The sequence below is a fragment of the Brachyistius frenatus genome, unplaced genomic scaffold (genome assembly GCF_029030835.1).
Source record: "Brachyistius frenatus isolate BFR_SWC_R1_liver_20210118 unplaced genomic scaffold, ASM2903083v1 Contig_17, whole genome shotgun sequence".
NCBI lineage: Eukaryota > Metazoa > Chordata > Actinopteri > Embiotocidae > Brachyistius > Brachyistius frenatus.
In genome coordinates this window covers 5,263,172-5,290,424 of record NW_027210616.1, presented here as the reverse complement: position 1 = coordinate 5,290,424, position 27,253 = coordinate 5,263,172, and the positions used below count along the sequence as shown (strand labels likewise).

Here is a 27,253-nt window from a genome sequence, read left to right as displayed (position 1 = left end):
AAAGAAGACGCTAAAAACACTTTAGGAATATGTACATATTACAGCAGTTTATTCAGACTCAGTTTCTGCATAAAAACGTTGTTATCCTGATATTCAAAGATATTCCTGGAATCTGTAAAGTATGGGAAAAGGACATGCAATACATTTGAATGTTCTGCCCAAAATTTAAAGTTAAGAAATGAGCACTTCTGTGGCTTTTATAATCTCATATCTTTTGAGTAAACTTTTGAACTTAATCAGCTTAAGCTGATCTGAAACATGTAGAAAACAGAGGTGACTTCACAGATACTCCGTGTCCCATGGGTCTCTTTATACTTAAATATTGAGCTCTTATCCCAAGCTTCCTGCATAACACTCCATACATCATCAAATTGATCTAGTGAGGAAGATTTAAGCCTCAGCTCGGAGACAGAAATCTCGTTCCAAGGTCGGGTAGTGGGAGGCAAAGGTCATGGGTCACCTGTCTCCTCACACCTGCCCTTGATGTATCCCCAGTATAAGTCCCCGAGGACCTGAGAGATTCCTATTCTGCTGATGAGTTAAACCTGCTTGAGCCATAGAAATCCACAGGATTTCTATCGGCCTTGTCTGCTGCTGTGTAGGACAGCAATCGTACCGCTCAGCTACATCAATCAATATCTACATAACATGGGCACAGCATGTTGCTGCTGATGTAGCCAATGCAAGACGTCCAAAGTTTGTTCAGCAAACCAAAGTTCATCCTGCAGAAAACTCAAAGCAATTCATCATGAGATGGATTATTCCAAGATACTTTGACTCTGCATGGACACATGCATTCCTCAGGAGGCATAATCTCATTACACTAAATCACTCATTTCCTTGATGCATAGATAGAGGGAGTGCTGAACCCTGTTGCCATACGGTATGATTCAAGTTTGCTAAGTATAGTGCATGCAGACCATAGAAGTTGTGGACAGAAGGTATCCCCCTGGGCGCTCACAGAAAATGCTACATATGAAATGGAGCGGCAAACTTTCCCTTTTTTGAAATGGGGCATTATGTATGCATGTGAGGATGTTTGTTAAAAACCCTTGTCTGCTGTCAGGCTTCGCCTCCCTTCCTCTAAGCTCGGAGAGGGAAACGTAAGCTGTTTACAAATACAGTATGACAGGTTGGATACTGCTAACTTAAGTTTTCATGTCAAAACCTGTCAGTGACATTTAACAAGAAGAAAAAGCACGACAGGCCTGAAATGCTCCGAGAAGAAAAGACCTAACAAGCTGACGTGGATGAAAATAGCACTTAACCTGGGATTCATAAAGGACCTTTGTTCAGAATACACAGAGCTTAATTCTATATGATATGCTGTGGTCTGATATGTATTCATTCTTGTTTTAAGTATAATCTTAATTACTCAAGTGGAAAATCAAATCACTTTAGTGCATGACAATGATTAACGTTTTGAACAATAACCTTTTCTTCACGCGTGTGGGCCGGCTGTGCTTGTGTGTTATACTCTCGGTGTCCCGCTGTAATTCAGTGCTACAAATACGACTGTTTCTTTAGTTTCGTTTATGTTGCTTGTCCACCTATAGCAGAATGTATACAGGAAAAATATTGAGTTTGGTGAGAAAAGCTTTGGGCTGTTTTGAGTTCAACTGGGAATAGAATTTTTTCAAGGGCAGTGTGCAATCATGGAGCTGTGTTACTCCCTATGATTGCCAGACCACTGGCAAAATACACACACACACAGGTTGTGTGAAAATGTGACTTCACAACATCAACAAAATATTCAGAGAGAAGATCAGAGTGAGGAGACATCAGACACCCAAGTCCAGGTGATATTACCATTTTTGCGCATCAATCTGCCCTTTTCTACGGCCCAGCAGTTGTGCCCCTTGCACTATGGATTAGCCAAGTCTGTTGTCACGGCAACATGATGGCTCTATAGAAACAAAAATTAAGAGGCTTTTACAGCTCCAACAACTTCTCAATGCAATACTGTAGCAAAACAGGTCACTGTGCAGGCAAACAAAGAGCAACTGGAGAAAGGAGACAGAAAAAGGACTCGGTGTGCAGTTTCAAACTAAGAAAGAAGGACTCCAGCTGTACTTATTTCTGAGAATTGAAATAGATAGATATAACTGCGACATAAAATATGGCATACTGTGAATATGATTGTTCAGGTAAAGCCTTTATTCACATTACGGACTTTATTTTCTGTGGGAAAGAGAGGTCATCGTTTGATAAAAAGGAGCACGGGTGTCCTTTAGTCCACTACATTCTGTCTCTCCCATACAGGCAAAGCCACCAAAGCTCTATTCATCATTTACACTCTATGGTAGAATGATTTGTGTTCATAGGTAAGCACAGACACGGCTGCATTTGTCAATACCAAAGAACACTGAACTAATATCTCAACAATTATTTACAATTTCTGCCTGAAAGACATCAAACTACATTCCATTTTTCATTTGCGTTATCTGAACTTAATACTCAATTTGTTCAGTTGTGGTCGTCAGATTAATTTCTTTTAAGTTACCATTTTTCTGATTTTTAATTTTCAAAACTTTGTGATTTGTGTGTATGTGTGTGTGTATATTTTTCTTTGCCTGTAGTGCTTTGGGGGCTTTAATAATGAAAGGGAAACAACTTCAAAGAGGTTAACTCATCAGCTTTGGATAATAATGAAACAATGAGATAGCACATCATTTTCTCCTGCTGTTGCAGCCACTGTATTAGAAATCCGGAAAGAATATGTAGAGTAATTTGATTATATGTTCTCTCTCTCTGTCTCTCTTTTTTTTATTTTGTTTTAATTTTATTTTACTATTTACTTGCCATTTATTAGAGGGAGGAATTCAGGGCAAAGGCAGTGTACTGCTAACAGTTGCTCAGCTAAACAGCAGTTTTAGGAGAAAAAAAAACCTATAGCTGAGCCTGAGATCAGTAGCTATTGTTCTTCCATCACTGCAGGCAGCACTGAAAAGTCAGCGAGCAAGTCAAAGTAGATCGTGAACTCGGTTGCGAGGAGAAATATTTGTTTCCCATTATAACTTATAGTAGCAGCCAAGTTTGTTATTCAGGAACTCGGAGAGCAGCTTATGAGGGCAAAGTATATGAGAGAATGATACAAATGTGCCTGGACTGTGGGTGTAGTATGGCTTTCAGCTTGTTAAAAGGGCTTGGTCAAGTTATGTCAGATTTTAACAGCCATTCGCACAGATTGGCCTCGCCGGCATTCTGAAGGCCTATAAAGCCTGATTCATCACCTCTATCGCTCGCAGAGGGCACGCAGGAGGCAGGGAAAGAGCAGCTCTCAGGTATGCTAAAGTCATCCATGATGGAATCTGTCAACTCTGCAAATGGCTCCCTTTCGCCCTGCTGCCTTGTGCATTTTATCAGCTGAAGGAGTCGATGACAGAAAGTCTATTGAACTCTGACTGTCTCGCCATACAAATTATTTCTTTCCGTTGAGCAACATTTGTGTTAGAACAGCGCTTGATTATCAGTCAAATGTGGCCCTGGCTTGACATTGAATAAAAGAACTGAGTATGTAAAACTTGTCAGAAGCCTCGGCCCCATTGTTTGCCAGGAGGATCCCCGTTTATCAGCCCAGCTCTTCTTATTCACCTTCCCTCTCGTAATCACCATTAAAGTGGGAAATTCTATTTGTTGCGAGGCTGCTGACAACCCTTGAGAATGAAAAATACAGTTCAATAATTTGCCGCTGCCGACAAATCTTCAAGCACAGCAGGATTTGGGGGCAGGAGACACCGGGTGGGCTTTAGAACCATTAGGAATGCTATTGGATAATTTTTCGAGTGACAGATAACAAGCTCACAAGCCAAGTGAACTTTTCCCCAGATGAATATAGATTGCTTTAAGCTGGTTAAAGACCTGTTTATTCTTGTCATTACAAATCATTACTGTGACTGCAGATTCAGAAATACGATTGATTGACAGAGAGATTTGTTATCAATAACATCAAAGTTGTTTTTACATTAGTTCAAATTTGGTGAATCAATAACTGATCTTTGCATATGTTTTTAAATATGAATGAAGTATGAATCATTCATCCTGTCCCTTAAAAGCCTCTCTGTTTTCGTCCCAGATTTAAACTGCAGATACTCTGCTCTGTGTTGCGTGAATGTGTGCTGTTGATATCAAGGAAAACCCTCAAAAGGTAGAGTAGCCTAAGGATTTATTCTTTCCCTGAAAGTCTACTCTGGTTTTTCTGCAGTGGAAAGTAGAGTATTGGAGTGTGGATCCGGGCATACACAGGCTGCTAGGCTGCCTTCTTACATTTTCTTTCCTTCCACAAGTCCAATTTCATATTGATGAGCTCTGCAGCAATTCAAATTGCATGTCTTCTTTAAACATTTAACCAGCAAAGAGAGCAATCACAGTCTTTGCTCAAATCCTGCCTCTGTTGAAAAATGCAAATGTTATTGCTATGAAAGAAAAATCAGACAGCGGGTACCTGAAGAAGTTCAGATTCCCCACTTAGTAACAACAGGCTTTGTCTTACATGTATGACCCGGGCACACTGGCTTGAAAATGAAACCAATCCACATGACGGATGCTTTTCCACTGAAGATCAATCGTAATACTGAATTGTAATTTCACCATCTGTTTGAATTTAAAATTGCAAGTTGCTCTCAAGGATTTGCCATGCTCCATATGTGTCGCTCAATGGATGTCAACTGCATAAAACAATAAAGTGGGATGTTTCTCTGATATTTGCAGTGGAATCCAGAGATATTGACGCTCTTTCACCAAAAAAAAAAAAAAGACTCTTCCCTGTTTTCTCCTGAGGTCAGTTCTAGATGTTTTTTTCCCCAACTAAGGTTTTATATAAATACCTTAAGAAAATGAAAACATACTTCTTTGCATTGCCACTAAGCGTGATATTGCTATGTTATTCCCTCATCATTAATAAAAGCAATCCGAGAGCAAAGAATTCTCTCAGCATTATTCTGATGACAGCTTTTCCTCAGTCCTTATGAAATACAAAGCCACGGCAGCACTGTGCTGAGGCTGGATGTGTTAGATGGGTAAAACTGAATAAGTTAAAGTAGGAGTTGGCCCAACAAAGTGAAGCTCACAAAGCTTTTTGCTTTTGGGGCTAAATGAGCCAAAACTTGCTAGGATGAGTGTGAGCAGCAAATTTTGTAAATTGTATCAAAGGAAGTAAATTGGTGAAATAACTAAATTGGTAAGGTCTATTTTTTTTCCCCAACTCTGGCTTTTATAATGCTCATTCTGGATGCTCCCAAGGAAGCTGCTTAAAAATGATAATCCGGGGGAGGAAGGGAGAATCTCCACAGACCTGCCTCAAGCCTGCTTTCAACCCTATTAAGAAATATTATGCAGCCTTCCAAAGAAACCTAAACTCCTGCCTTAAACTCTGCCTCATGCGTACCTTCCCTGGGCCTCACCCTCTCTGGCTCAGCGAGTATCAGGATAGAAATCTCAAAGCGCCTGTCAAGTAAATCATTGATAATAAATGTTGTTTTCATTTTGACAGTTTTTCATTCAATATAACCAAGCTCTGCAATTGATTCTGTATTGCAAAAACATTGATTTCACCACATAATACAATAATAAGACCCTTGTTTTGGGTGCAGATTCATGATTTAACCCATCGACACCAGGTAAAATGAACTACTTTCAGTGATTTCCAAGATCTTACAAGGTAACAGTTATTCAGGTCCTAAATTTACCTCTAAAAAAAATTAAACTACAGATCTCAGTTTTCTCTCACTACCAAATCAAATCCCCAAACAGTGCAGCATAGAGGAGTGCTCTGCCTACCTTTCAGCTATATACGTGAGGCTGCCTCTGGCAAACTGTGCGACTTCACTACAATAAAAGCCGCGAACGCTTCACACTGGGTCAAAATGTACTGCTGATATGTGCTTTATTTGTGTGTGTGTTTAAAAAGCATGCTCTTAGCACTTGTAAACAAGATTGATGAAAGGACATTTGCTAAGTTAGCTTTCTTCTTTTTCATTTAGGAAATGTACTGTTTAGGCTTGTGCTGTAATGTTGGTAAATAACATTTGATATGGCAATACTGAACTACAGCTAAAAACTGGCCCGACTGCTGCTGTCGAGCACCCAGTGTTACAGTTTATATTCATACATTTTCATTCCACTTATAGTATTTTATTATTACTGTCAGTGATACTGTATGAACGATAAATAATGTCATTCAATCAAGTACTGTATGAATAGATATTGCAGTATAACACTACAGCCCATCAGGTGGCTTTGTTTACCCAGCATGCATCTCTCCGGCTGGGTAAAGGTAGGCAGAAAAAAACCTTTAAGTTCGAACCTCGGTTATACAAGCTTGCCTGATACCTGTAGGCTTCTCATGTGGATTTTAACGCGTGAACAGACGCTTCAAAATTGAGATATATTTGATGTATTTTAAGTTACGCTCCATAGGGGTGGACACAGAGTGCTCACAAAACAGTAAGGTGGGAAAAAGCGCCGCCCGGCACCATATTATTAGTAATATTTTGTGAAATTACTCGGTCAGTATATGGACCCCTGGTTTAGTTTAAACAGAGTGCTTTGTCAATATCCATCATGGCTGAAATCCTTATAGCACTGTTCAACGACTCCTTTAAAGACGCTCTCTCTTGTGGCATATATGTCAATTTGTCTGGTGATTTATTTGTTGGCTGACTGAGCTGGTATCACCTAACTCATTCAGGTAGTCAGAGTGTGTATGTGTTGGTGTGAGTCATAGCAGCAGAGAGAGAGAGAGAGACACAGAGACAGACTATGCAATGCAATCATACTTGGCCTGCATCCACTCACCCTGTAATGGGAAAAGCAGCGTGCAAGTATAACTCTCATGAGAAAACAGGGAAAGATGAGAAAATAAGTGGGTCAAGCACTAGGCGTGAGGGGCAGGACTGGTGAAGAAGACCCCACTGAAATCAATGCACTTCTCAAGCTTGCTTTGGTGGGATATCGAACAACAGGAAAGTGTGCTGGGGTGGTAAATGACGGGCTAAAAGCTGGAGGTGCCCTATCTGAGTTTGATTATCTCATTCCCAAGGCATTCTTTGGCATCATATCTTGTGAGATAAGTATCATAATAGTTGTGTATTTTTGCTGTTACAGTAAATGTTACTAAAATTGTCGGCCATTATAACGCTCATCGACCAAGATACAGGCAGTGACACATCGCTGATATTCTGGTGTTAAAGGAGCAGTATGTACTATTTAGGTGAGGTTGTAGATTGTAGTCCCTCTTTAGGGCCAGTGTTTGATTTGTCTCTTTTAGGCAACTGCAGAAACATTGTGGGGCACTTTCTATGTAGACATGAAGAGCTCATTCTAAGATAATTAAAACAAAGTACTTTTTAGTTTCAGGTGATTATACACTAATGAAAACACAATTGTATCTATGATATTTAACTTCTACCAATAGATCCTCCTAAATACACTGAACTAAAAAGAAATACTTGTAATTGTTGCTGCCAGTCCTATGCAAGCCTGCTTTCACTGCAGTTACCAGAATTATTGAAATAATAAAAGCAAACAAGAAATGCTCAAACAAAATAACTTAAACTTTTGACTGTGACCTTCACGTATTGTCATTTTCACATTCTGATTTGTAAGAGTAAAAAAAAAAAAAAAAATTGGTAAAGAGTCTTTATCCTTCAAAGGAAGCTTGGCAAGGTTCTTCATAGGTTAAATCTTCATGGCCATTAGTCAGCAAAGATAGTTGCGGCACAGCAGAATAGTAAGTATTATTTAAAGCAGCATTATACAGTTTTAACTGTCTGGATCATATGTAGCGGAAATAAAGCTAGGAAATGAAACTTTTTTTTAACCTGGACTGATTCATTTAACTATTGTGGTTTTAATTCAATTTAATTTAATTGCTATATTTATTCTATATAAGCAGGTAAAAATAAACAAAAGGTCTACCAAAGCTTTCAAGCTGATCAGGTACATAATTGAGCAGCTATAATTTTCAACTTTTCAAGTGTTATTTCATTTTAGAGAACTAAATAATCTGGAGTTTGTCGAGAGCACTGGAGGTTTAACTTTTGACACTATTAAATATTTGAAATCGGACCTTAAGGGACCTTTTGCAGAGCCTTTTTTTTTTTTAAACAGTATGTTGCTTCATATGTTCAAGGAAGGAAGTTTAAGAAAAACAAAAAACAAACCAAACAAAAAAAACTATTTAATATCATATTCAATTTTATTTTTATTTTTAAGCAGCCTTTGAAGAACCGCATTTCCCATAAACCCTTGACATGTGCAGGATAAACGCTGAGGCTACATAGATGACGCCAGTCCATGAGCGAGTCATAGGTTGCAGCCGAGTCAAGTCTGTGATAAGATCAGCACAGAGAACACTGACTGCTGCTTTTAGATAGCGTACAATAAAATCAGAAAGTTGAAAACCAACATTAGAAAAAAGGTTTGCTGAGTTTTATGGATATTGACTGCACCAAGTTAAGATGATAGTGGTAGCTGCACTGCATGTCTTTTCTGTGATCACAGAGTCATCTGGTTTTACTTTGCTAAAATCACAAAGTTGTGTTTCTAATAGAAAATGCTGCTGTGCATGCTGTCCATATGCTTTTCCTGGTCCAGGAGGCATTACCGAGAAGCAAAACTAGATTAACACACATTTAGATTAGATTCGAAATTCAAATTTAAACTTAAAATTTCACAGTGTATACATTGTAAGTCTCTTTATTATCCAAATTACTACGAGGGACTGATAATTGGTTTAAATTTGCCAACACCACACTCGTCTATAAATATTTGCCCAGCTGCTGTGGTCTTAGAGACATGCTGAAACCTTTTTGGGCTATTGGCTCAATTACCAGGGGTGCTGCTGTGGGAAATTACAAAGTGCTCTGTCACAAAACCTCCTCCAGACAGACAGCTCTTATTTTTTTTACTTTATTTTTTTTCTTTGAAAAGGATCAACATATGGAATCCCTTACGCTCACAGCACAAAATTGACCATAATTGGGGCCAGTTTAAATACAAAATGGAACCCTTTCTGGAGAGGAGCCAGCCCTGGTGGAAACGTGGGGTATTTGAGTCTGTCACTGTCTGCTGCATCTCTCTGTTGTTCTTTTTCTCTTCACCATTACTCTGTAAATGTTCTGCACTCTGAGTTCCAGTTACTGTCAACAGTTCATATATAATTCTAAGTCAATTCAACACGTTCTTCAACCAAGCAAAAAATTAGCCATCAACACTCTTTTACCCCCGAGCTTCTATAAAGTGGACTGAAAGTATTTAAAGAAAATAGAACTTCTGCTCAAGGGAGGATTCAACATTTCAATGTCACATCTTTATGTAGTGAATCAATATGATTTCTGTAAAGCGCTGTGTGATATAAATCAGCAGGGGTCGGGATCAGAAAAAAATAAAAATCCCATTTACAAATTGTGTTCTCGTTTGTTAGTGGCACGGCACCTCAATTACCCAGTGAGCAGGTTTTTATTTATTCATGCAGACAAAGTCACGTATTCATGAGGATTAACCCAAAACTCGCTCATAGACTGGCAGGCACAGATTGCATATTTTACCATATGAGGAATAGCTGACGCGTTTACCCTCGGAAGATTGAGAGAAAGCATAAGAGAGGGAGGACTAGCTGAGTGAGCTTCTAGGTCACTGCATGGTCAGTTTCACTAACTTTATCCAGATTTTTATTTTCAAGAATATATAAGAGGGTATTATGAATAATATGTGCGCAGTGGAGGGTGCCGTTGCTTGGGAGAAGTGAATGTGACAGGTTGTAACAGTAAATTGGAAATTGAGTAACACTTTGTGTTTGTGACCCTATTTTTTATGTTTTTCTCTTTGGAATATGGGTTTGGTATCTGAAACGGCGGAATCTATTTGAAAGGACATATTGCCTGAACAAATCCAAATACAGCTGTCACATTCACAAACAAGCCGAGAAACAAAACAGACAATATATGCATCAATTCCCGCAACTAAAATAGTCATAGTGTTACACTGTATGCCAACAAAATACATTCCCTTCAGATCAAATGTACTCTCCCTGGAAAATATCAAATCATCCCAATAGCCAAACTTCTCTTCATAAATTATTAGGGAAATCCTCTGTCCCCTGTCATATTATCCACATTTATCAGGATGCAGCATAGCCATTACGTCTGGAGGTTTATCAAATTATCTGCTTGTAGAATGGCCGAAAAGGGACACATTACAACTAGCTGACTTTGTCTGAGCTGCTGCAAAGCAATATTCCGGGATGCTGCAGCAACCAAAAGCAAATTATGGTGAACATAACACAGAGTTCAGTGGAGCGTTAACAGAATGGATGGCCCTATCCTGATTTTCTATCTGTTGGGACAGATGTCGCTAAGTCCCTGTGACTCGTGAGGTGGACGGCCCTGTAAGCAATGGCAGATGCTCCCAAGGTAAGACAGATGGATTTTGCCGGGGCTCTGTGAAAGTATGGCATTTTTCACTTTGAAAAAATTAATATTAATCATTTACAACACAACAATAATAATTGCAAAGCCTCGCTGGAAATGATGAATAAAGGTACCAAAACAAAAGTCCTCCATATAAAATGTTACGTGACAAATTAATGAGCTATACCTTTACAAATGGGGCTGTGAATATTACAGACTCAGCATTATTTTTTTTTCAAGCCATTTTAAAAGTGCACAAATCTGTAGAATAACCGGAAGCTAAGACGTCCGGCCTCCTTAACCTTGAAAGCGCAAACTTGCTTTTCAACAGTGAAGACAGTTTAGATAATTGTAGTATAGAGATGTAGTTTGCACCCAATTTTGGGTTTTGTTTGTCTTGAACCATGAGGACAAAGCACAGTAAAAATAAGTATGCTGCTCTGAACAATCAGTGAAACAGTATCGTGTAAGAAAAGGCATCCATTCACTGCTCGTGTGTGTGTGTGTGTGTGTGTGTGTGTGTGTGTGTGTGTGTGTGTGTGTGTGTGTGTGTGTGTGTGTGTGTGTGTGTGTGTGTGTGTGTGTGTGTGTGTGTGTGTGTGTGTGTGTGTGTGTGTGTGTGTGTGTGTGTGTGAGAGAGATTGTCTTTCTTGTCTACAGTGTGAGTGGTAGGCACGTGGGCGTATAAATATATTAAAGTAAATGAATGTCGGCTTGAGAGCACGCAGGCTTGTGTCTGCTGCACATGTGCATGTTATATTCAGACTCTGGCAGCTGCAGACAAGTAGCCCAAACCACAGTATTTCACAAACACCATGCCTTCTAATACACTGTGATATCAAGCGCCTATTGTTGGGTAATTGCCACTGATGGAGAAAAAAAAAGAAAAAGAACAATATTTCATTCAACACAATCTGTGGTAAACTGAAATCAATGAGGCTGAATACTGTGATTAAAATGTGATCGGATCACTGACGACCAACAATGACAACAAACATGGAACAGAGCTCCTTTTTTTTGAACAGACAAAGCCTCTCAGTGGTTTAAATTGTGTTCAGTGCGGCCAGGGTAATGGCAGCCTATCGATCTTTTTTGGAAATTATACTGAAACCCTAACTTTCTAAGTACTTAACGTTAATTTTAAAGAGAAGCAGTGACATTATGTGAGAACCTGGGAGATTTTTTCTTTCTTTTTTTTTTAACGTTCTCGTGTCGGGCTGCTGTGTTTACCTTTGATCCGTTGCAGCAGGAGAACCACACTGAAGGAAAGCTTTCAAAGACCCTCAGGTTGTCAATTGTAGAGCTTTGTGCTCGACCTCGCTGTTCTTAGCTGTGGTTGTACAACGTGGGAGGTTTGTTCAGCTAGACGGAGATCAAGGTGTGTTTGTATGTGCCATATGTGCTTGTGTATGCATGTTTTTTTTTGTATACCTGGTGTGTGAGGTGTCTGCATGCACTGTGCCTCTGTGAATATAATAGCGATTAATCAAGGAGCCAAATACCAAAGAATAATTATTTATTTATTTTTTTAATAGAATCCCAACAAATATAGAGAAGAGGGAGGGAAAATAGGTCAGGTTTTAGGCTTAAAGTATGATGAAGTTGGACTTAAAAAAAAAGGAATGGCTTTTACTCTCGCCCTCATTGAAATCTTTTCTCTTTTATTCTCTGCAGATTCATGAAAATGAACAATTAAGAAGCATTTAGTGTTTCTTATAGCAAAACATAAATGCTGTTTCTGTGGTCTTGGAGATCTGTTTTACGATATAGAATGTTTCCCACTGAACTGCGGCTGAACTGAACATTTTTATTTACTGTTAGACTGAAATGATCTCAAATGTGATATTTTCTGTAATTTTTAGAAGCCACCTTTTCTTTTTACTCTTTATCTCTTATTTCCGTCACCTTAACATTTATTGTTCGTATTTTTCCTCTCCATTATGTGTTTAGACGAGCGTAATGACAATAAGAAGTCTGATGAAGCTTCAAGGAAACAACATTTTAAAAGAGAGCTTTTAATGATCAAATGTATTTAGTTCCTTTAGGGAGGAATTCAGTCCTATTCAACATCTATAAGAAGTTAAGGTGCAGGAGAGGCTTTTCTCTGGTGTGTTATATGGACCCGTGTTCCCTCAATCATCCTTCATACCACATGAAATAGAAGTCAGCATGAGGCCGTGTGGCATGTCTGTCCACACCACCATGTGTCGCATTAAGGGTGTATTATGGCACGGACCAGTGGCTCCCAGATGTGACAGCAGGGCTGATCATCAATTATTATACCTCAGTGGGTCAAAATGAGCATATCTGCTCATTCCAAGATCCCCAGTGCTGGCCTGTGGCGGCTGAGCCACGGCTTAGTGCACCTCCAGCCACCCCACCCCCGTCCACCATCCCCTCTGCACCTGTAAGCCAGGCAACACCAGCCGGACCCCTCGCGGAGGGAGTGGGACATGCCTCGAGACAACATCTGCCTCCCCTTGGTGACCTGCCGAGTTAAGCCAACTGTAGAATCAAGGGCACACTCGCAGAGGTCCCTGATTTTTATCATAACAAAGACAGTGCTGCCGCTGTAGTGCCTCTAACTGGCTTCAGGAGACGTTTCAGTCTATTTTCTGCTAACACTATGAACTCACTGTCTAACATGGTCTTTCTTTCACTCGGTATTTCTCTTTCCCTCTCTTACCATTCTAGTGAAAAAGAACACCGAGGAATACATCCAAAGATCCCAGATTTGTGCCTGTGAAGACGTCAGCTGCCACTGTTACAAAAAATGGAAGATAAAAATATATTTTAGGCCTTTTGAAGAGAGTTGACAAGTAAAAAAATAATATTTTTTTTAACCATGTGATAGTGATAGGTTCTATTATGTTATGTTGGCATGAATATTTAATAAATAAGTATAAATAAATCTTCCAGACGAATTCAAATTTTCCCACAAACTCCTGGAAAGGTGCCATTTTGCTTTGTTCTTCCTGTTAATGTTGCATATTCACAATCACTTCGGAGAAAATGTAGCTCTTATGTGTGTTCTGAATTAGTCAGCGTGAGGGAGCCTCGGTTAGACAGATGTTTGACGCTTGAAATCCAGCGGGACCCGTGGCTGAATGGAATCAGGACAAATCAATGCAATCATGCAGGTGTCTGGGGGAAACGGGGACAAAGGGACACAGTCTGTCTGCCTTCTTGCAGGGCCTTCTGGCGAGCATTTTGAGCACCAGGTCTGCTTCTGCATGCATGGAAGGACAGACAGCTGACTGACCTCACGAGTGCTATATTGCCTTGAGGCCCCCACAGATGCCTTTGCTAAGAGCCTGGGCAGAAGTGCAGCTCGAACTTGTTCCGCAGTGAACGTGACAAATACCTCGCCTCGCTTGCTGCCGAGGCCACACGGCAACCAGGTTTATGTGTTCAGTGTCAAGCTCCTCGCAACCCCCTATCATTTTCTGTTATGTCAAAAATGTCTTGGGGGAGGGCCGACATAAAGATCTACTTTCTCAGCATGTCCCACCTGAAAAGCTCATCCTTTTCCTTCTCTCCTTCTTGCACTCATTCAGCGCGACTCCTTGTCTCACCACACTCTCACTCCATTTGTCAGCATTACCAACCCGTGAGTGGCTTCTGAACTGATCCATTTGCCCACGAATACCAATTTATCACCCAGTCAGTGTATGCATTGATCGGGTGGAGATAGGGTCCCGTACAGTAGAGTGGGACGTAATCCCGTTCATGCTTGTGCATTAAACACTAGGATTAAAAAATTGCGGTAACTCAGGATGCATATAAAAAACATACTGTAACCTGCATGCTTTGTTATATTTCAGACAATCGAATTAACTGCCAGTAACTTCATCAGAATCCGAGAGTGTGTGTGTGTGTGTGTGTGTGTGTGTGTGTGTGTGTGTGTGTGTGTGTGTGTGTGTGTGTGTGTGTGTGTGTGTGTGTGTGTGTGTGTGTGTGTGTGTGTGTGTGTGTGTGTGTGTGTGTGTGAGAACTATTATGCATGCGATTTATTGCGATTTTATGCCAGTGCTTGTGAAATTAATGATTTCAAGGGAAAATATTACATTTCTTGTGAAAGACACATTTTAGCTGGAATATGCTAATACTTAAAATGCAGACAGATGGCATCATAGTTGTAGCCGTCTGTCATCATATCACTGATGTCATTGCAGCAATACTGCAGCTATCACCGTAAACCGAATCTCATCAAAACTGCAGTTCGTCTTGTAGTGTTTTCCGATTGGAAGATGAGGCAGAGGAAAGCAGCAATATGATTTTACGCCGGTCACAGGATGCTGTTCTCCGAGCACAATTCTCTGGCTGATATTTATTTTTCTCGTCTGTCAGCATTCTTGTAATACTCAATTTGACCTAATACGTCGATAATTGTGCTCCTTTTAGGACAATGAAGCTTTAGGATGGCTTTGCCATATGTTTCTAGGCTGCCATGCTTTGCTGCAGCGTATCAGGACAATGCAGGTCAATAACATTAAAGGCTGAGAGAGTCGGTGAAAATACAACCCCTGTGATGCTGTGGTCTGCTCAGCCTTCAGGAGACATATTGATGCACAGTTATTTCGGTCAATAAGTCCTTCTGAGCAGAGGCCATCCTTATCCTTGAGACCGACTGCATGTGAAAAATGAGAAAGGGATGAGACCATGCATTTTAATGTGTCTATGACGCGATAACTTAAAGGAAGGAAGAAGGGAGCAGAGAGGAGGAGGAGGTGTGTGTGGGGAGGGACAGAAATGCACTTCCTCTAACCCCATTTCAGCCTCACTAATGCAGTTGTTAACAATAAACTGTACCTCTGGTTATATTGAAATACAACACCTCCGAGCCGGAGCATAATGGCTTTATTGAAATACGACACGGGCTAACCTCTGAGATCATGACAGAATTTACAGACAAACATAAAATCCCAAATGAGAAAATTTTGTATTCACACATTTTCATATTCACAGATGTCACCATTTCTCCCTGTTTGAGTGCCAAAGACGAACCCATCCCGGTTTCAAAGATATAACTGTGCTGCTGTGTGTCGCCATATCCATAATACTGTATATTGTTGGTATACATGCTGTGTGAGTGAGGTGGGGTTGGGGGAAGAAATAGGAGAGATAGCTAATTGCAGGCAAATGTGTTAATGCTTTGTGACTAAAAAGAATAAGGATTTTGATTTTTGTAAAAGCTATCTGTAACACATGACCTTGAATAAAACATGAGCACATTTATATTTTAGAGCTTCCTGTGTTTTCCTCCTACTTCTGAAGAGAGTGAAAGTTTCTGCTGTTCCAGCCAGGTGGAACCTCAGCTCATCCCGCTGTAAGGACAGGTCTTGAGAAATGTCGGGAGCTTAGCGGTGTCCAGATCTGCGCTGAGGTTTTTCTAAAGTTAAAAAGTTCAAGTTAAAACTTTTATCTGAGGAGTCTTTGACCAGAGGCTCAAGGCAGTGTTTACTTGCTGTTTGGTTTCAACCAGATTAAACAAAATACAAGTAAAAACAGGCCTTTTTGAACCATATGCCAAAAACGGCATTAGCATCCGATAAATAGCTTGCCCATTTTAGATTTCAGGTGTGTTGTTGTTGTTTTTAAGCATTCATGTTTGATGTTACTGAGATCAAATCAGCTAGATTGAATCAAGGACTCAAATCGCTCACCTCTCTGAAACCTAACATTTCACAGGTTTAACATGCAGTCCGAGCCATATCCCAGTTTAGAAATCACAAGAGTCAGTGAGATGGAACAAAGTGAATTGCTGGCTGGGGCCTTTGAGCCTCTATCCTTGTTTGAAGTCTCTCTCTAGCCCTACCGAGTTCAGAATACATTGTCCAGAAATACGATCAAACTTGGCAGCTATTGATCCCTTCCCAAACCAGACACAAGACTCACTGAACGTGTTAACAACTTCGGATTGAGTATTTTAATTGTACGGATCTTTGAGGAGCCCACTCATGTCACGGGGCCTCTGTGTGAATTTGATGCAGCAACTTTTTGGACAGTCAAAATGTGGTGTGTCCAGCCAACGTTTCTGTTTTTCTTCCAAAAACAATCAAGATAAACTCTGACCATTAAAATCATATCTCTCTGGGCACACCAGAGCATTATTCATAAAAAAGTAAAAGTATTAAAGGATCCATCGACAACAACATGTTTGTCATTAAAAAAGTTATTTAATTCCCTAAAATAGTCAAATTAATAAAAAAAATATTACTAATTTAAAAAAGGTTAATTTGTAAATGTCTGTTCGAAGTCAAATTAGCACGTGTACAATTTGTAAGTCAGGTCTTAGCATTTTGATAATATACTGAACTTCCAACATATTTTTTGTTTACCTTTACATTGTGAAGCAATTTCACTGGTATAAAACCCATAAATGTCATGCACTGATTGTCCCCAAAATCGTTTAATATCTTTTCCGTCTTGTCCTGCTGAGAAGTGGATGATTGCACCAGAAAGCCCCCATCTTAGCTTCACAGAGGGCTTTGGCAGGGCAACAAAGACAAGGCCCTAATACTCTGGAAAAAGGAGGTTTCTAACATGACACTTTTTAGTCGTTTGAAGGAGGGTGGAGAGATTTCTGCAGGCTTGAGTTGACTCCTCCAAATCAATAGTTCGTCTCTCTCTCCGAGACAACTGGTGTGGCATTTGAACCAGATAAAACAAGGGTTCCCCTCCACCTCACCTCTGAGAACTGTGCACTTCCACCAAATCCCAATCGGTTGAGAAAGATACCGATGAGTCCGTTTAAATCCCCTTCTCACTGAGCTGTAGACCCCCAGCAGTTAAAATAAGAAGGGGGGAAAAAAAAAAATATATATATATATATATACTCAAAATCTAAAATCATTTTAAAAGGAAAGGTCCAATCTATGTAGGTTAATATTCACTGTTGCTTCATTTAGCTCCGTTGCAGGCCCACTGGGGCAGCTGTAAAAAGTTCTGGGAGCCACAAGGCACAAAGGCTTTTATTTATTTATATGAAGGAGAATATATAGCGGGAAGCAAACTGCTGCAAATGATGTGAAAAAAACGCTAGTTTTAAGAAGTTATCTTGTAGATTGTGAGATAACTGCAAGAAAAGGAATAGCCTGTATTACCATTTCATGTGCAGCATGAATTAAATATACACACCACTTCCAGAATAACTCTGATAACATGACAATATGTAAGGTCATGATGTGAAATAAATGAAGAATCCTGTCTCCCATCTTTCAACCACCAGCCATGTACCCTTAAGCAAGGCACTTCATTCTTAATTACCCCAGTGAAGCTGCTCATTTGTCAGCGGCAGATGATGAGATGGGCTGGCAAAAGTAAAAGGTTGCACTGGCAGCTAAGTGTGTAAATGTAAGGAAGGGCATTGCAATCAAAGAGAATGCCTGCTCAGCCAACCTTGCATGAATAGAAGTTGGGGGTGAGGGAGGGGGGGGGGGGAGGCTAACAGTCTTACAACAGTTCATCATCTCACTAACCTGTGGTCAGCCAATTATCTGGATCTTGCTACAATATTGGACTTTTAACTCTCTGAACAAGGGTCTTCTTCTCCCTTGCATGTCAGCTTAGTCTTTCCCCCTGGTCGCTGATGACATTGTAACACTAATTACAGCTAATTGTTCTATGCTGAATGGATTTAGTCACATTGCAAATGATATGCCATTGGTCAGTGTCACAATGTTTCCACAGAAAAATTCAATAGGGAATGGAAATTTGCACAAATGAATGTAATTAAGAAGCACATTCATTACTTCTAATTGCATACGAGAATCCTCAAAGTGAAACTGAGATTGGACTCATATGAATAATTAATGCGGCTAACTGTACTGAACACTGTAACTTTGTTGCCGCCACATAATGATGTGCAAAACTGCTGGCATGTACGATAACATATAGGGTCACATGTTTTTTTTTTCCCCCTTCCAACCACAACTAACAACCTTTTTTTTTTTTCTCTTGTAAAATCCCTTTATTCGTTGGCAGATTGTGTCTAGACAGTTGAATTCCAATCTCGATGCAAGCTTTGAATTGGTGGCCAGACATACTGGGTAGAGTCGAAGGTTAGAGAAGTATTAAAAATTCAAGTGGCACCAACGTGTTTGGCACACTAGATCAAGTCAAGTGGCCTTTTCCAAAGACAAGAAAAGGGCAGTTGTAAATCAGCCAACTGGAAATTCAGTCTGAGAGCCATTATGAAAATCTTGGACCTACAGAAATCAAAGAGTTGCAAGTGTAACCCCCTGAAAGTATGAGCTCAGCAAGCCTATAATCAGATTATTTGTCTGCTGGTATCAGGCATTGTATAATGTGCTATAAAAGACACAAAAGGGCCCAAAGCGAAACATAATGTAAATATCAAACATAACATATAGATTTAAATCTCCTATTTGATGAAGCAATTCTCCTTTGTAAAAAGTCTGTAGATTTACAATACATTACGCAGAACATTTAAAACTATAATCCTATTCCACTTGCAGTATTTAAAAAGGATTGGCTTATTTTAATAGCAGACTTAGATCTTAGACAGACAAGGTGTAAGCTGGTCATTTGAAAGCCATATGCCACAGATTAAGATACGGTACTATACTGTACAGCTTTTTAATGTCTCTTCCAGAGACTAAGACACTACGTCGGAACTGCCTTCAGTGAGCTGCTTGTAAGTGGGCAAAAGCACAAGCTCCTAAATCCCTCAACTTCAACAACAGGAGAAAGAAATAAGTATATTACAAATCATCCAGAGGACAAAATTGTGTATTGTTTGAAAAATGCGAAGGATTTAGACCCAGGGATTTGCTCCCACTTTGCTGCACTTTGTCTACGGGCTTAGCACTGATCGTTGTTCGTGACATGATGATTCTCATCATTCCGCAAAAGCCTTTCAGGACATGATTAGGACAACATGGACTAAACAACGGAGGCTGTCCAAAATCAAGAAACACATAAAAATAAAGAAAACATCATTCACTGCCTTAACTTATCACAAGGGCAGTCATGTCACCCTGAACCATGCCAATGGTCATTACCATGAAACGGAATGACAACAAATCTGCCGGATGCAAATTTCTGAGCCAAGATGGGTCAATAATTATATTTTCATCAACTGGATACTTTTAGTATTCCCTGTATATTAAGTGCTCTCAGCGATTCCAGGAAAAGGCTGTCCCAGCAGCTGCCCAGATACTAAACCTCTGTAAAACTGTCTGGAAACCAAGGATCCCACAGACAAATCACTAAAAGAAAGAGTGCCTGCTTAGATTGCATTACATTATGCACTTCTGTTTATTATATTTTGAAGTAGTCAGTGCTAGAATTTGGCTGCCAAGCAGGGGTGTGCGGTACCAGCACTTTTTACATTTCATTCTTTAGTGTACCGTGACTTTTTTTTGCAGGCCGACACTCTCACAAGCTGCCGCTTCTTCTTTCTGCCCTCTCCATATCAGGTTCTCTGGGTGATTCATAATGGCGTTAAATAAACTGCATTTCCCAGGGCGCGCTATGTGTCGCTTGACTGTCCTTGGTCTTACTTGCCTACCTGATTCATATGATGATGTCACATGAAAAAACTTGTCAATACCTCTTGTATCTATTTCAATTTCAAAGCCCTCTTTTCAAAAAGCACTCATACATGGTTCAGCCATATACTAGGTTAACCAGCCTTGTTACTGCAGTAGTTGAAATGGTTCTCCCCCTTTGATGAACTTAGTTTGTGTTATAAACATCAGCAATATATCCTTGTATATTTCATTCACTGTAGAAATTCAGTGTGACACTTCTGATTTGTTGAATCATGCTTAAATGTTCTTGATGTGTTGTTTGGTAATAACCACCTGTCAATTGTATCCAGGTTAGACGTAAAAATCCACATGCTAATGATATAAATGTTCATCCTTTTATCTATTTGTAGAGAAAGAGATGGAACTATCTAAACCTTTGGAACATTGTGTGACAAGAGAGGCGACAGCATAAGACTGATGGAGGGGTGGTGAAGTAAGCCTGGAGGGGGAGGCAAGATCCCATAAAATGAACAGCCGCCTAACTCATAAATAATAGAAACATAAAATGTCATATGAACTTTATTTCAAGAGAGGGTGGTCTAATAAAGATGCAGGTTTAAAGAGGAGTTGAGAAATTCATTGTCATAAGAAGGCCACACGGCTTGCCTTTGGCACAGACAATTATTCAGTGCAAGTTGACATTCAGGCCCTTGCTGAAGCACATTTACGAAACAATATCGCTTTTGACTCCTGAATTTCCCTTTTTCTGCCTTTTCTTGGTTCATCCAATCTCTTAGCACTGTTTCTCTCTCGTCACTTGGAGTCATTCCATCTCCTCTCCCCTCTTTCCACTTTTCCTTGTTCTTTCTGCTTTACAAATTGAGACGACATGATAAGAGATTGCCACCGCCATGCCAGCCTGGTGCTCATTGATAAAACCATATCTAATCCATCTTAGGCCCCCCTCTGTCACCAACGCACTCATCTCTGAGACCGTCAATGTGCGCAGGGGCCTCTCTTTTTGAACCGAGTAGCACAGAGTCAGAGTTTATCTGACTTAACTTCTGGAAGGAGAAAATGGAGCTCGATTAGTCAGATGACTTCTCTGTCTCGAAATGATGTGCAAGTGTTTGTGCAGGCATGTGTTAAATCAGTAAAAACTTTCTTGGTTTTAGGCTGGAATGTGTGGTCCGTGAAAGATATTTATTAGAGTGATACAAGAATTTCCAGTATTTTACTGAAGCCTTTCGAGGCAAGACATTTTTTTATCTAAAAGCTGCAAAGTCCTACTGAATCACTAAGTATGAGTTTACATATTTATCAAATCATTTTTCATATTATGTGTACACTACCACTGAATACGATCAAGACTTGTCTGCTTTAGCCTGCTTTCACAGTCTATATGTTAGAGCTACATTGACTTTAATATAATTTGATGTGATAAGGTGACAACTGAGGATGGCCTCTGCGGTCAAATAACTAAAAATGGTTCTTCTAATATCCAACTATTAATATTAAACTCTGGTATTACACAGACTCTGCTGTGATTTTTAATGCAGCAATTTGTAAAAGTACACATGCATTTATTACATTAGCATAGTATTATGTCTAAAACTAATGCACTTCAACAAATATTACCCCAGAGGGAGAGCAAAGTGGGTAATAAGTGCAGTATTTGAGTAAGTTTATGAAGTATGAGATGTTTATGCCTCTGAATATTAATGAAATGATGAGCAATTGCTTCTCTATATGAATGAATCACATATATGAATCACTGCTGTCACCATGGTGAATACATTAGAGAACAGCTGGGGAAGGAGTGGTTTGATCATCAGAGGTGTGTGTGTGTTTGTACACATGCTTGCATGTGCATAGACGTGTGTGTGTGTGTGTGTGTGTGTGTGTGTGTGTGTGTGTGTGTGTGTGTGTGTGTGTGTGTGTGTGTGTGTGTGTGTGTGTGTGTGTGTGTGTGTGTGTGTGTGTGTGTGTGTGTGTGTGTGTGTGTGTGTGTGTGTGAGAGAGAGAGAGAGGGACTGTGTGAGAGAGAGTGTGTGTAAGGAGGGGAATATGGAGGTGGTTGTATAAAAATCTATTTTGTCAAAGAAAAGCATGAAAACTTGAAACATCCCAAAAATAAATAAATATTAAAATACAAAAGGGGCGGACCTCCACGTGTAAATGCACAGAAAGCTATCACCAGGATGTCACCCATTTTGTCTAATGTCTAACCAAAGCATTCACAGTCACACTCATTTGGACACCCCAGCCTGGGACCTGTCAGCCCAGCTGCCAGGGAGGCACCAAGGACTGTTGTCTCTCTTACAGCCATGACACAATGGCTATAATGCACGTAGGTGTATGCAAATCAATCTATTATCCCATGTCCTGTGAATTTTCTCTGCTTCATAGAAAGAAGAAAAAAAAAAACATTCCTGTTTTTGACAGGTAACCAGTGTCTAAGGCAATGATTCACACGGGCCACAGAAGGAGTGATGGTCTGCTCCGATCTGAGCCTCGATCCTATATGCAATATATGATGCGGGGTTACCTCTAGAAAATCAAATCTGATTCAACAGTACTAGAAGATCCACTTTGAAGGTGGGGGGAAGGTGGAACATGACATGGACACATTGATAGGGGACCTAGAATAGCCTTGTTCATGTTATAGTGGAGCAAAACCATTTCAGCAGCATCACTGGTATGCCGGTATTTTGGAGCTACGCTCGCCACTAATGGAAAAAAAACCACAGTCTTCTGTGCTGTGTCTTAAGCATTCCTTCAGCAAGTCATTTGAGCAATGATTTAAAAAACAAAATGTTGTATATGCATGAGGAAGGAGCTGCGTATCGCTGCATTCAATGGAGGTTTTTATGGAGAACATCATTGGGCAGTAAGCCATGCAGTGACAGCTGTCCTGTAAATCTTTTTTTTATTTTTTTTTTATTCGCAACATTTCTGACTTCAGAGGTATAATTTCCCCAATGTTGAGCTCGGTACCGGACAGCATTTACAAAATTCAGCCTTACAAAATTAATTCTCAATAATAAATGCGCTATTGGGCAGATTACATTATTCCACATTCCCTGTTTGTTTTGATCAAACCAATTTATTTGCATATTTGAAATTATTTTTGGTTTAATCTCAATCCAAAAAACACAGCACATTGAAAAATACTTTATTTCTCTCTCAGCAGTGCAGCCCTCCTTCTTAGCTGATTTTGTGTACATCAAAATAGTCGTCTGACTTGTTTAAAGAAGTATCTCACAAAAGCAGCATGTATGGAAAACACAATTTTATCCGTGACCAGCTTGTTTCTAGTTATTTGCTAGAGAATGGCTGCTTGTTAAGTGCTGTGTTGTTACAATTATAATCACAGCTGTAATGTCAGTAAATAATTTTACTGTCTAAAACCACAGATGGCCACTTGTAAATTCCTTTGTCAGCCTCAGAAATAATAATAATAAAAAAATGAAACCGATCAAATAACAAAATTCGCCTGCCGGCTGAATATAGCAGAAGTCACTACTCACTGGATTCAGGGTCTGAGTTTCCGTCTCCCTCGGTGCGACTGTTGGGCGATGTTTGCTCATAGTACTCCTCCTGGGGGAAGCTGAGGGGAAGAGGCTGGGTGGTACTGGCTGTGCTGCTTGGCTCCGGGTCTCCCAGCCCGCTGTCACTGCAGCTCTCCTGGGAACCGTCTGGAAGATGGAATGTCACGCGGCGTTGGGTCTGAAGCACACCAACAGACAGGACATGTTTTATGATAAACTCCTTTGTCCTTTTTAATAAGACCAAAATGATTTAAAAAAAACAAAAACTAAACAAAAAAAAACATTAATGAGCAACTACAGCAGTATAGTATGGATGAGTGAGGCCCAAATACCGGTGGGATCATGCAATTAAGAGGCGATCGGAGGCATGTTTGTCTCGGGGCCCTAAAACATGAAGCTGCTCTGATTCTAAAGATAGACTTTGGCCGCAGATCCTTTACATCCTTTAAATGATAAGGGATAAAGTCCTGGATCAGCGTTTTTATATAAATCCCTGCTGCTATCTTATGGTTTGTCCATCTTCAAGTACTCACGACTGCTGAACAAGAGCGCCACACCAGAGCCTTGCCTTGTTTTGAAGATGCACTGACCGATTTGTCTGATCCTGAGAATCTGGCCTTTGTCAACGTCTCTCATGTTTTTACATCTGCTCATTTCTCCCACGTTACAGCCCACTGTTCACCTATCGTCTAATTTATCGCAAACCCTGGCACGTGTTATCTGTTTCATCCGTGAGTGGTCATAATTTGCTGTGTGCATTAACTATAATTGTCTGGGTTTTGATGCATTCACCTCTGAGAGTCCTGCCTCCGCCCCATGTGGAGAGGACTAGAAACCGAATTCTTGGATTAAAAAAATATATATATATAGGCAACAGTTTGAATTACAGTGGAAAATAAGCTTTCCTTTTTTGAGCCTCATATTTGTGTCCATCTTTCCTTTCCATCTCAACAGAACACAAATTGAACATGCTCCCGCATTTTCTCTATAATTACAGGTTGGGTACAACCAAGTGGTGCCTGGATAATATGTGCAGGCTGCAGAAGGTAGTGATTGTTTTACTTTTGTTCCCTAAACTTATATGCACAAGCATGGATTGATAAGTACTGTATTGGCACACTATTAGTAAAAACTATGAATTTGGAATAATTACACTGTACGTTATAGGCTGTAATCTAAAGCGTTACCAACATATCAGCAGTGATGTTTTGTTCCAGAACAAGTGCTACCTGTTCTTGATAATCTGTAGCATACAAAGAGCAGGACTATGTTTTCAGTAAAGTAGTTCCAATGAAAATTGGACATTTCTTCTGTAGAGAAACATTCTTGTTGAATCTTTTAAAATGTATCGAAGCATTCAGCACCACAATCAAAATTCCTTTTACCTCTGCTGTACTGAAGTGAGGACAGAAATCTCAGAGACAGATATCTCAAAATATTGGCACATAAAACCAAAACTATCTGCAGGGTTATAAGACAACAGCTAAGGGAGGAAAAATGTTCCTTTTTATTTATTTCATTTTTTGGTGTTTTTTTTTTTTTTTGGTTGGTGGTTGTTATTTCTTCTTCTTTGGATGAATGGACCAACCTTATAAGAAGCCTTAGTGAGTCACTAAACCGATGTAATCATCAATTCAAAGCGTGACCTCTGACCCCAGTTGCTGTTGCGCTGCCTTTTTGCTGTTTTCCTTAAAAAAAACATTGACTCATTTACTGGTTACGAGAGAGAAACATTTCAAATCCCAGCTTTGAAAAGTCTGCTGTTCAGGGATGCATGCAGCTCTGTATTAAACAAAGCATCCTTTATGTATTTTCTTTATTCCTGGAAAAAGTCGTGGCACGCCACCACTGACTTAACATCATCATGAGTGGTGACAGCAATGCTCGTTCATGGGAGAAAGAAAACAGTGAGATGACATTTACAAGGGAAATCTTTTCCTAAATGTATTAAGTGTTGCATGCCAAGCACTGCATTCATCATCGTTGCCTGCTTTCAATAGTAAAAAAAAAAAATTCAAACTGCATCTTGTCATTAGAGGGACTAATTGAGACAGTGACCTCATAACCCAAAATGTCTGCTCTCTTGAGTTTAGTGAATTACTTTTCAGATAATAAAGTAACTGCTAGATTTATAATTGAGACTTCTCCAATACACATCCTGATAGCAGATGGGATGTGTATTAACAGGTTGAACTATGTCCCAGTTTTCCCTCTCACCCAATTTAGACACAAAAAAATGGAAATATGTGTGGAGGTAGGGACTTTGATTTGTAAAGTCTTGAGCATCACAGGTATGTGGGCATTCTCTTCTGAACAGCGCAAGCCTCTTTGATTTCTCTGGAGGTTTACAGAAGTTCATTTGGCGACTTTTGCTTTTTGAGCTAAAGAAGAAAACACAACCGATGTAGCGATGTCTGTTAACATTTTAACAACTGCAGAAATCATGCCACAGTTACAACCGTTCATATTGTGAGAAACACTGGGCAATCTGCAGACACCACTGATTCCAGCTTTTGCTTTCATTTTTGTTTTATATCTTTTCTTTTGAATTTGACAAAAAGAAAAATGAGGAAATCTGACTTGGCTTTCAGGTAAAACAGAGCACTGTCGCAGTAATATAGACTTGTGGCTTGAATTTATGTCTTCACATGACTCCCTGAGTAACATCATACTGCATTACACTGTATAGAGGCATAAAAGGCATAAAATATAATTACGCCCTCAGCTGCGGTTATTGCGGTGAATTTTATTCATCCCATTATTCAAACTGATAAGATTTTTCTTTTTTTTTCCCAGAGCAAATACAACTGGTGCATAAACGGATATTTTGAATTTGTGCATTGCTATAGCAACACAATCAATATGCAAGTCCTGAATTAAAAACATCATTAACACATGCTCCTTTAAGCTCAGGAGGAGGTGATGTCTCTGTGCACACATGTTTTTCCTTTGCCACTACAGAGCATAGATAAAGCATTTATTTTTCTTCGATAAGACTAAATAAGGCTCGGAAAATAAAGGAGAAAGGGGAGAGTAAAATAAACTCTGGCTCTAATGAAGGACAAACTGCTAAAAATCAAGTGCACAAAAAGTTTCATTTAAAAACTATCAGAGGGTAGACTAACCTAAATCCACACAATTAGCACCCTGAAAGCAGAACTGAGTAGTTTTCAATGCTGTGATGTTGAAACAGCTAGCTAAATATTCTATTTACTTGATTCATCCAGATCCTGAGGCCACGAATTGTGTGTGTGTGTGTGTGTGTGTGTGTGTGTGTGTGCGAGTGCATTCTCGTAAGAAAAAGTCAGATGAGAAATGAGGAGGAAAAAGAGAGGGCATGCAGTCAAAGAAACAAACAGAAAAACAAACGCAGCTTTCAACTCTTGTGCGAGAACAACTCTGAAACAAAAGATTGTTGTTGCTGTTTTTTTTGTATCTGGAAAATGAAGGAGAAAAAGGTGTTTGTTCAGATACATGCGCTGCATTAATTTCTTAGCCTCACAAGAATAAATTATTTAGGAGTCCAAAAAATGAATGATGTTTTTACTGGCTGTGGTGTGATGTGTTCTGCTGGCACATTATGGCAGAAATATAAAGTTCTACAAAACTTATCATTTTCTCAAAAAACTTCTCATGGTTTTATTCATTTTCTAAGACAGAGAGGAGACAAATACCTTGTTGGCAAAACGGTACAGCTCTGTGTGCCATGTTTGCCCACGCTTTCAAGTAGTTCTAAATATCTACTTGTTCTCAACCAGCATTGGCAGCTGTTTCTCAAATTACTGGAGGATGCGCG

At 39.7% G+C, this 27,253-nt stretch overlaps 1 protein-coding gene across 2 annotated transcripts in view; it reads right to left on the bottom strand.

Annotated features, from left to right (window-relative positions):
- Positions 1-27,253, bottom strand: part of pcdh11 (protocadherin 11) — a 128,187-nt gene that overhangs the window by 24,002 nt on the left and 76,932 nt on the right. For both annotated transcript variants that reach the window (XM_069694510.1, XM_069694511.1), the window contains one exon: positions 23,437-23,635. In XM_069694510.1, the coding sequence (XP_069550611.1) occupies positions 23,437-23,635 (199 nt within the window). The remainder of the gene's footprint in view (positions 1-23,436; positions 23,636-27,253) is intronic.